The 11,420-nt window shown below is 43.1% G+C and overlaps 1 protein-coding gene across 2 annotated transcripts in view; it reads left to right on the top strand.

Annotated features, from left to right (window-relative positions):
• Positions 1-1,428: 1,428 nt before the first annotated feature.
• Positions 1,429-11,420, top strand: part of LOC122563315 (sodium-coupled monocarboxylate transporter 1-like) — a 107,805-nt gene continuing 97,813 nt past the window's right edge. For both annotated transcript variants that reach the window (XM_043717035.1, XM_043717034.1), the window contains exon 1: positions 1,429-3,174. In XM_043717035.1, coding sequence (XP_043572970.1) covers positions 2,821-3,174 — 354 coding nt within the window. In that variant the 5' untranslated portion in view covers positions 1,429-2,820. The remainder of the gene's footprint in view (positions 3,175-11,420) is intronic.

Here is an 11,420-nt window from a genome sequence, read left to right as displayed (position 1 = left end):
CAGGTGGGACTAGGTCGGGATGGGACATCTGGTCGGCCAGGACGGGTTGGACCGAAGGGTCTGTTTCCGTGCTGTACATCTCTATGACTCTACAAGTCTCATGCTTGCTCAATGTCATTTTCAAATAGATATCAGCAACAACTTGAAACTTATATGGATCACAGCTCTTTTACATTTTGGGAAACATTTGGAGACAGGATTTCACAATTATTTCAACGGTGCATAATTCTCCAGCATTATTATTGATCTTTGTTCATGTGCTTGTAAAAGAAAATGTGATTGCAGATGCTTTATTGAGAGCACATGTGATGTAAAACCAAAAAACCTATGCAACTTATGATTGCCTGCGAACTAATTGTATATTTAATGTTGGCATAATAATCCTGTGTCATGTGACATAAAAATAGTGTTAAGAGAATTTATGAGGAGTAAGGAAATGTCTCTTATAGATATATTTTCTTCCTTCCATGGGGAGAGGCATAATGTCGGGTGTGTGATTTAAAGATGCCTTAATAACATTTATATTTGAGTTAGGATTTTGCATTTTGAGCCAATGGCATGTCAGTTTCTATGTGTGTCTGATGTGGTTTAACAATTATCTTGTCCATTTTTCTGTAGCCATGGTGATTTATTTTCACATAGTTTGAGAGATAACTTTCCAGGACTAATGGTTTTTGATGTGCACAAGAAGAATTTATGAGCGAACAAGGTAAACATTGGTGTAATACCCTCTAGTTTTGGAGGTTGGAATTTTTTTTGATTAGGGCAAACATCCACAGGTTGGAAAATAATTATTTTCATTTTAGTTGGGGCAGTTGTGCAGAAGTCTTGAATGAAAATGGATGTTTAAACCAATTGCTCCCTGAGAAATGGAGAAGAGTTAGATTTATTAACAAACCATTTTGCTTTAGAATGAGGAACTTAGTCATAATGCCAAACCAGAAGTTTTAGTGCAAAACCTTAGCTCGTGTATTTGAAGGGTTCAGTTAGAGTCTGTCAGATTATCCAGACTGGATGTTGATGCCACCGTTAAATTAAGCAGGTGACAGAGAACACATTTTTCACTGCTGTGTACCATATGGCATTGTTTTGGGATAAACTGGATTCTACTCTACTACGTGTTTCAAACTCTTTTAAGTTTTAAAACCAAATCCGTAACATTGCATGTTTATGTTTCCGTGAAAGATGGACCTTGTTAAAACCAAAACAATAACAAACCAGATTTCAGATTGGGATCTGAATTGTCTAGTGATAGTGTGTGGACTCCTCGGGATATGCAATAAATGCTGGTTCAGCATTGAATTAACTAAAAATAAAACAACTGGGATAAGAATAGTTTGAAGATAAGTCTGAAGAAAATCCTTGACTTCGCCTTCACATTGACCAATTGTTTAAGTAAAACACAAGGATAAAGACTGACATGCACCTGTCAGGAGGATAGTCCTCTTTTTGCTTTGGAACTTTATAATACAGAACAGAAATGAACCCCATCTGGGGGAAATATAATGCATCTGCAGGAAATCTCCACTGACCCGCTTCCAAATGGAAGAAATCTCCAAACACAGCAACAACTGTAATGGCGGATACGGCAGGTCAGGAGCTGCGGCTGGTTACTGATGGTCACTGCCCAGATTGGGTTGTCATGGCACCAGGAGTGCACGGACAATGAAGGAGGCAGGGGGACAGTAATCCCGGGGGGACAGGGCACCGCCCGGACAACACAGGGGACAACTTCCGGCAGCGCCTTGACTGGATTTCCCCCTGAGGAAGGCGGCAACAAACCTGACAGGATCCCCTGGCGCCAACTCCTCCCTCCGCCCAATTCCAACTGGATCCTAGTCGCGGCAGAATGAAGGCCGTTAATGGTTTCCCAGCCTGTAATTAATTAGAGAGAAGCGAGAATAGGCGGGACCTCGACCCCACCCCACATCGCACCTGATCACACAATTGTCCCCAGTCTCCCCCCTCCACACCGGCCCAGTTCAACTCTCGCCAGAGAATATTCAATTCTGTCCCCAGTAGGTGGTCTGTGCGGAGTTAGACGATGAGGCTGTAGGGGTGGGATGGTAACTGGCATCAGTGGGTTGACATCTCGAACAAACGGGAATTCTACCACCTCCAGAAGAGGAGGAGAGGGCTGAAAAATAGCCACTCACTCACAGAAGCCTCATCTGTGAGGCTGTAAAGTTTCAAAGGACACACAACTAAGGAGTGTGTTAACAGAAGACAAGATGTGAGGGAGAAGGCCAGCACATCTTTTGTTATGATTCCAGATCCAAATATTCAAATGCAAAACATATTGATACAAACAATAGGCTGCACTTCACTTTTAAATATAAATATTGTCGAACATAGCCAATGCTGGCTTTTCAAGTTGGGAGTTCAGAAGCTTCATTTGAAATGAGTTAATCAATAATAAGTCAGTAGTTTCTTTGTGAATAGGGAGGTAAGGTGACTTGTCATTCAATCTGTTAGGTGCTGTGCAAAGATTTTTTTCAGCTGTGCTGTTTGAGAGGCCAAGAACCAATGTGTGCCATGAGTTTTCTGTTTCTCTTTGCTCTAGCTACAGCTTACATTTACCTGTGATTGCTACCAAAATCATATCTTATAGTTCCCTTCATCATTTATCACTTTAATGAAATGCAAAAACAGTTTAGCAAATTTCACTTGGCATTTTCTTGATTTTTTTCAGAAGTTAAATTTCGTACTGTCAACTTATGTTGAGAAGTAAAACTTTCTGAAAGTTTACTTTTAAACTTTTTATTCAAACGCCTTCCATTTCTCTGAAGTGCACAACTCCCACTTTGAATCTGTTTGAAAATGTCTACTCCTAAAACTGGTGTGGGTGAGTTCACTGTGTGGGATTATGTAGTGTTTGTGTTAATGCTGATAGTTTCTGCACTCATTGGAATATATCAGGCTTTTAAAGCTAGAGGCCAGCAAAGCAATGTCCAGTTTCTGCTGGGCAACAGAGAGCTGAGGGCATTGCCTGTGGCTCTGTCCCTTGCATCCAGCTTTATGTCTGCAATTACTGTAATTGGGACACCAGCAGAGGTTTACCGGTTTGGGGCCATGTTCTTGATTTTCTGCTTAACATATGCCATCGTGATCACCATCACTGCTGAACTCTTCCTGCCTATATTCTACAGACTCAATATCACCAGTGCGTATGAGGTAAGAACAAAAACTGATTTCCAAACCCATAATGCTCTGTCTTCAAGACTAACTGCATAATGTTGTTTATCTCCACAGCTGTCTCAGCTCCTTTGAAACCTTAATTCATGCCTTGCCTTCATTCCCTCTATACTTGAATAATCTCTTGTGCTCTCCTTGCTAGATTCTTACATTGCATCCTTCATAAATTTGACATAATCTAAAACTGGACTTTCTGTGTAATAACTCATAACAAGCCTTGTTCACCCATCATCCAAATACACACTGATCTAAATTAGCTTCTGGTCCTGTAACTGTTCCATATTCACAAGTTCTCATAATTGTTTTCAAATCCTTCCATGAATTGGCCAAGCTAAATTGCCCATCATGTTGAGGCATGCGTAGGTTAGATGCATCGGTCCGGGGAAATGTGGATTACTAAGGTAGGGGAATAGGTCTGGGTGGGTTACATTTTGGAGGGTTAGTATGGACTTGTTGGATCAAATGACCGGTTTCTACACTGATTCTATGATCACTTCTCTACTTCTTTAATTCTTCCAAAAATACCATCATCTACAATCCCTGCACTCCTTTGGCTTTGACTTCTTGTGCACCCTGAACTGGTGTAATTAATTATTAGTGGCAGAGAAACAGAACATGTTGGAGAAATGCAGGAGGTCAGGCGGTGAGGCGAACATAATGTTTTGAATCCAGTATGAAATTTAGAACTCAGAAGGGTCCAAAGAAGAGTTCTACCACACTTGAGCTTTGTTTCTGTCTCTGCAGATTCTGCCAGACGTGGTGAGTTTCCCAGCAGTTTCTGTTTATATTTCAGACCTCCAGCATTTTGCTTTTATGCTGGCAGTGCTTTCAGATATCTAGTTCCCAAGTTTTTAAATTCCATCCCGAAACCTTGTCACTGCACTCTCTCCTTTGAGTTAGCTTTTCAGACACGTATTCACTTATTCTGATGCTTGTAGGACTTTAATTGGGAACTTGGGTTAGGATATATAACCAGTGAACACAAAGCTAGTGGAAATTGTTAACATTTATTGCCTAGACATTATGTAAAAACGCCATCCCATATTCCCAGTTCCTTCGCCTCCGCCACATCTGCTCCCAGGAGGACCAATTCCAATACCGAACAACCCAGATGGCCGCCTTCTTCAAAGACCGCAATTTCCCCTCAGACGTGGTTGACGATGCGCTCCACCGCATCTCCTCCACTTCCCACTCCTCCGCCCATGAACCCCGCCCCTCCAATCGCCACTAGGACAGAACCCCACTGGTCCTCACCTACCACCCCACCAACCTCCAGATACATCGTATCATCCGCCGTCATTTCCGCCACCTCCAAACAGACCCCACCACCAAGGATATATTTCCCTCTCCTCCCCTAAGAGCATTCCGGAAAGACCACTCCCTCCGCAACTCCCTTGTCAGGTTCACATCCCCCACCAACCCAACCTCCACTCCCGGCACCTACCCCTGCAACCGCAAGAAATGCAAAACTTGCGCCCACACCTCTCCCCTCACTTTCCTCCAAGGCCCCAAGGGATCCTTCCATATCCGTCACAAATTCACCTGCACCTCCACACACATCATTTACTGCATCCGCTGCACCCGATGTGGCCTCCTCTACATTGGGGAGACAGCCCGCCTATTTGCGGAACGTTTCAGAGAACACCTCTGGGACACCCGCACCAACCAACCCAACCGTAGCTGAACACTTTAACTCCCCCTCCCACTCTGCCAAGGACATGCAGGTCCTTGGCCTCCTCCATCGCCAGACCATGGCAACAGGATGCCTGGAGGAAGACCGCCTCATCTTCCGCCTAGGAACCCTCCAACCACAAGGGATGAATGTAGATTTCTCCAGCTTCCTCATTTCCTCATTTCCCCTCCCCTACCTTGTGTCAGTCCTAACCCTCGGACTCAGCACCACCTCCTTGCCTGCAATCTTCTTCCCGACCTCTCCGCCCCCACCCCCTCTCTGGCCTATCACCCTCACCTTAACCTCCTTCTACCTATCGCATTCCCAGTGCCCCTCTCCCAAGTCCCTCCTCCCTACCTTTTATCTTAGCCTGCTTGGTACACCTTCCTCATTCCTGAAGAAGGGCTTATGCCCGAAACGTCGATTCTCCTGCTCCTTGGATGCTGCCTGACCTGCTGTGCTTTTCCAGCAACACATTTTTCAGCTCTGATCTCCAGCATCTGCAGTCCTTATTTTCTCCTAGAAATTATGTATGTAAACATTGTAGAGAAGGGCTTCACGGTTGCCTTCTTTCATCAGGTCTCAATCCCATGTGATCTGATGTCATCGTGACATAGCTCCTTATGAAAATGATCTTGAGCTCTAAATTGATTATTGTTACATTTAACCCCTTAGTCTGCAACATTTCTTTAAATTTGCGTTCAATCCTTGTCTGATGATGATTCTGTGAAGCATGCAGTACATTCTATAACATAAGTTTTAAATAAAGATGAGCAGGATTCCTTTTATTTCAAAAGAAGTGTTTGTATAGAAGCCAGGACTTCAGTATGCTCCAACCTATTTTGTAGCCAATTTAATATTTTTGAGTTGTAGTCACTGCTGTTGTGCTGACTTCGCAGCCAAGTTCTTCACAATAAATTCCCACAAACACCAATGGCGTACATGATCAAAAAGTTTTAAAAAAAACAGATAGGAAGATAAAAAGAAGCCATTTCCATTGTTGGGGAGTTCAAAACAACGCATCATAACCTTACAATTAACAAGGTATTCCGGGTGCTCCGGTTTCATCCCACAATCCAAAAATGTGCAGGTTAGGTGAATTGGCAATGCTAAATTGCCCATTGTGTTCAGGGATGTGTAGTCGAGGGTAAATACAGGAGGGCAGCACTGTGGCTCAGTGATTAGCACTGCCACCTCACAGCGCCAGGGACCTGGGTTTGATTTCAGCCTCAAGTGACTGTATGTGTGAAGTTTGCATGTTCTCTCCGTGTCTGTGTGGGTTTCCTCTGGGTGTTCCAGTTTCTTCCCACAGTCCAAAAATGTGCAGATTAGGTGAATTGGCCATGGTAAACTGCTCATAGTGTTCAGGGATGTGTAGGTTAGGTGCATTAGTCAGGGGTCAATATAGGGTAGGGGGAATGGATCTGGATGGGTTACTGTTTGGAGGGTCAGTGTGGACTTCTTGGACTGAAGGGCCTGTTTCCACACTGTAGGGAATCTAGGGATTCTGTGTCAGATGATACAAAAGACAAAATACGGAAGTTTTCTATGAGGGGGAGATCAGAAATTTCTGCTGAGGAAAACATTATTTGATGTACCTGTGCTTTCCCAGCATGTATTTTATGTACATATAGATGCCATAAAAATCCATGCTAATTCTTAGACCAGTAAAATCATCAGAGCAATTCTCTTCGATAATGCACTGTCATTAATTCTGTGCATGCTCTGTTTCCCTATTGAAAGCAGTATCCAGTTAAAAAAAAAGGTCAGACCTGCTGAACACAAAACACTTTGAAATTGATCAATGTTATAACATTATAACATTCTTCAATTTTTACATAAAATACAGAACAAAATGGGCAGTGTGGCTGTAAATGCTGCTCCTTTTTTGATTTCCTCGAATTCTAGGAGCAGTAATTACTTTTATAAGCTGTTGCATTGTTTTGGAACTTCAGGGGGAAAAAAGATCAACAGCACTTTGAAAAGGAGGAAGACGAACAAAGGCAGTGACCACAGGAAGTGAATCAAATGGAGAAATAAACTACACTGCTATCTGACCCAGCAGTGAATCTGCATGGCTGCTGTTTTGCTGTTTGGTTTCAAGTATCTCTGGACATCAGAGTTTGTCTAAGAAAAATTAACAAACAATGAAATTCATAGCTGACTTTAGAGAAACCTGTGTATTGGAGCTCACAGAAAAGGAGGAGCTAAGTGGCTTTCTCAAGTGTCTTTTTTTTGTAAATCTACAAGTAGAGTGGGTTCTTTCTTTATTACATGTTTTGTTGAGATCTGTCTCTTGATTAAACTTTAAAAATATAAAACATAGGTACTATGTTAGCTTTTTTTCAGGCAGTAAGACTGCTATTTTCTGGGTCTGTATATTGTTCAGGTTCAAAAATGGTCTTTGGTAGAGTGATGTGTTCTTCCTGTTGGATGTGGGAGATTTGGGAAAGTTTCCATGTTACTGATAATGTCTGCATGAAGTGCGTTTAGCTGCGAAACTTATCAGAACGCATGGATTGATTGGAGTGGCAGTTAGAGGCAATAGGGAATTTACAGGAACCAGGGGATGTGATGGATGACCAAAGATAAACTAAAGATACAAGTCAGGTAGATGGGTTACATCCAGGAAAGGTAGGAGAAAGAGTCAGATCATGCAGGAGTGTCATATGGCTATCCTCATCTCAAACAAATACGCTGTTTTGGAAAATGTAGGGAGTGATGGACTCTCAGGGGAACATCGAACTAGCAGCTAGGTTTCTAGTACCGAGACAGGCTCTAATGTAACAGCAGGTATGTCAGGCTTCAAACGATTAATTGTGATAGGGGATTGTAGTCAGAAGCACAGATAGATATTTCTGCGGACGATAATGAGGCATCGGAATGGTATGTTGTGGCCCTGGTGACAGGATCTAGGATATCTTTGAGATGGTGCAGAACATTCGCAAAGGGGAGAAGGACCAGCAGAAGTTATTATACACATTGGAACTAATGACATAGGTGGAGAAAGGGATGAGATTCTGTGGAGAGAATATAGGAAGTTAGGCAATGTAGGAGAAAGGAGGTCCTTGAGGATAGTAATAACTGGATTACTCCCACTGCCACAAGCGAGTGAGGGTAGGAATAGGAGGATAGAGCAGATGTATGCGTGGTTGAGGAGCTGGTGCAGGGGAGAAGGATTCACATTTTTGGATCATTGGAAGATTGCACCTGATTTGGAATAGGACTAATATACTGGCAGGGAGATTTGCTAGAGCTGCCCAGGAGGATTTAGAGTAGTAAAGGGGGCTGGGGAAATAGTGACAAAAGAGATCAGTCTGAGACTGGTACAGTTGGGAAAAGGAGCAAACAGTCAGGAACAAATTGGAGGAAGGCCAATTTTGACAATATTAGGCAAGAATTTTCAAAAGTTCATGTGAGGGCGGGGCGTGGGTAGTTGGCAGATATTCACAGGTGAAGGGACAACCGGATAATGGGAAGACTTCAAAAATGAGATAATAAGAGTCCAGGCACAGCATGTTCCTGTTAGGGTGAAGGGCAAGGCTGGTAGGTGTAGGGAATGCTGAGTAACTAGAGAAATTGAGGGTTTCGGTCAAGATAAAGAAGGAAGCCTATGTCAGGTGTAGACAGCAGAGATCGAGTAAATGCCTAGAAGACTAGAAAGGCTGTAGGAGTATACTTAAGAGAGGAATCAGGAGGGCAAAAATGGGACATGAGATAGCTTTGGCAAAAAAGGAAAATCCAAAGAGACTTTATAAATACATTAAGGACAAAAGGGTAACTAGGGAGAGAATAGGATCCTTCAAGGATCAGCAAGGCAGCCTGTGTGTGGATGGGGGAGATACGAAATGAGTACTTTGCATCAGTGTTTACTGGGGAGAAGGATTTAGAAGATATAAAACTTGAGTAAATACATTGTGACATCTTTAAAAATGTTGATATTACCTTCGAGGTGTTGCTGGACATCTCGAAACACACAAAGTTGGATAAATCCCCGGGACCTGATCAGGTGTACCCCGGAATTCCGTGGGAAGCTAGGGAAGCGATTGCTGGCCCTTTGCCAACATACTTGTATCATCGATAATCACAGGTGAAGTGCCAGAAGACTGAAGGCTGGCTAACGTGGTGCCACTATTTTTAAAAAAGTGATAAGGAAAAGCCAGGGAACTATAGACCGGTGAGCCTAACATCAGTGGTGGGCAAGTTGTTGGAGGGAATCCTGAGTATTTAGAAAGGCAAGGACTAATTAGGAATAGTCAACATGGCTTTGTTTGTGGCAAATTGTGTCTCACTAATTTGATTGAGTTTTTTTGAGGAAGTACCGCTGTGGATTGGTGAGGACGGAGCTGTGGGCAAAAGAGAGGCAAAAGTAGACATTGGGCCACTGGAAAATGATGCTGGATTAGTAATAATGGGGAGTAAAGACATGGCTGAGGAACTGAATATGTACTTTGTCAGCCTTCACAGTGGAAGACATAAGTAATATCCCCAAAATTTAAGAGATTCAGGTGGCAGAGGTGAGTATAGTGACCATCACTAAGGGGAAGGTGCTAGATTGCTAAGGCAAGTGGATAAATTGACTGGACCAAACAGGCTACACCGAGAGTTCTGAAGGAGATAGCTGAAGAGATAGTGGAGGCTTTAGTAAGATCTTTCAGGTATCACTGGAGTCAGGGAGGGTCCCAGAGGACTTCAAAATCACTGATTTAACCCTTGTTTAAGAAGGGATCAAGACAAAAAAATGGGAAATTATAGGCCGATTAGCCTGACCTCAGTCATTGGTAAGATTTTGAAGTCCATTGTGAAGGTTGAGATTCTGAATACTTGGAAATGGATGGTAAAATAGGTCTCATTAAGGGGAGGTCATGCCTGACAAATCTGTTAGAATTCTTTGTGGAGGTAACAAGCAGGTTAGACCAAGGAAAGCTAATGGACGTTATTTATCTGGACTTCCTGAAGGCCTTTAATAAGGTGCTGCACAGGAGGCTACTGAGTAAGAGAAGGGCCCATGGTGTTAGAGGCCAGGTACTAGCTTGGATAGAAGATTGGCTGTCTGGCACAAAGCAGAGAATAGGGATAAAAGGGTCCGTCTCAGGATGGAAGTCAGTAACTAGTGGTGTTTCACAAGGGTTGGTGTTGGGACTACAACTTTTCACTTTATACATTAATGGTCTGGATGAAGGAACTGAGGACATCCTGGCAAAGTTTGCAGATGACACACAGATAGTTGGAGGGGCAGGTCATATTGGGGAGGCTGCAGAAAAATTTGGACAGGTTAGGAGAGTGGGCAAAGCAATGGCAGATGAAATGCAACATGGAAAGTATGAAGTCATACATTTTGGTGGGAAGAATAGAGGCATGGACTATTTTCTAAATGGGAAGAAAATTCAGAAATCTCAAGTGCTAAAAGAACTTGGGAGTCCTAGTCCAGGATTCCCTTAAGGCAAACTTGCAGGTTGAGTTGGTAGTTCGGAAGGCAAATGCAATGTCGTCATTCATCTCGAGAGGACTAGAATATAAATGCAGGGGATGTACTTCTGAGGCTTTAAAAGGTTCGAGTCAGACTACATTTACGAGTATTGTGAGCAATTTTGGGCCCTATACCTCAGGAAGCATGTATTGACCCTGGAGCAGGTTCACAAAAATGATCCCAGGAGTGAAAAGCTTAACATATGAGGAACGCATGCGGACTCTGGCACTATACTCAATGGAATTTAGAAAGATGAAGGGGGATCTGATTGAAACTTTGAGCATTGAACAACTTGGATGCAGTGGACGTTGGAAAGATGTTTCCATTGGCAGGTGCGATGAGGACTCGAGGGCACAGCCTTCGAGTAAAGGGAAGACCTTTTAGAATGGAGATAAGGAGAAACTTCTTTCGGCAGAGAGTGGTGGAGGCCAGGACATTGACTATATTTGAAACAGCGATAGATAAGTTCTTGATTGCCAATGAGATCAAAGATTATGGGAAGAAAGCAGGAAAATGGGGTTCAAAAGGCTATTAGCCATGATCTCGATGGGCCAAATGTCTTAATTTCTGCTCCTATGTCTTATGGTTTTATGGATGTGACCTAAATAGACTTCAGTAAGGAGTTCTGCAAGGTTACTCATGATAGGCTGGTTAACAATGTTAGATCACATGGAGAACTAGCCATTCGGATACAGAACTGGCTTGAAGGTAGAAGACAGAGAATGGTGGTGGAGGGTTGCTTTTCAGACTGGAGGCCTGTGACCAGTAGAGTGTCACTAGGTTCGATGCTGGGTCCACTGCTTTTCATCATTTATATAAATAATTTGGATGTGAAGATAGGAGGTATATCTAGTACGTTTGCAGGTGAAATGAAAATTGGAGATGTGGTGGACAGTGAACATAGAACAATACAGGCCCTTCGGTCCACAATGTTGTGCCGAACATTTGTCCTAGCTTAAGCACCCATCCATGTACCTATCCAATTGCCGCTTAAAGGTCACCAAAGATTCTGACTCTACCACTCCCACAGGCAGCGCATTCCATGCCCACACCACTCTCTGGGTAAAGAACCCACCCCTAACA

The sequence above is a fragment of the Chiloscyllium plagiosum genome, chromosome 26 (genome assembly GCF_004010195.1).
Source record: "Chiloscyllium plagiosum isolate BGI_BamShark_2017 chromosome 26, ASM401019v2, whole genome shotgun sequence".
In the NCBI taxonomy this organism is placed as follows: Eukaryota; Metazoa; Chordata; class Chondrichthyes; order Orectolobiformes; family Hemiscylliidae; genus Chiloscyllium; species Chiloscyllium plagiosum.
This window is presented reverse-complemented; position numbering and strand designations above follow the sequence as displayed.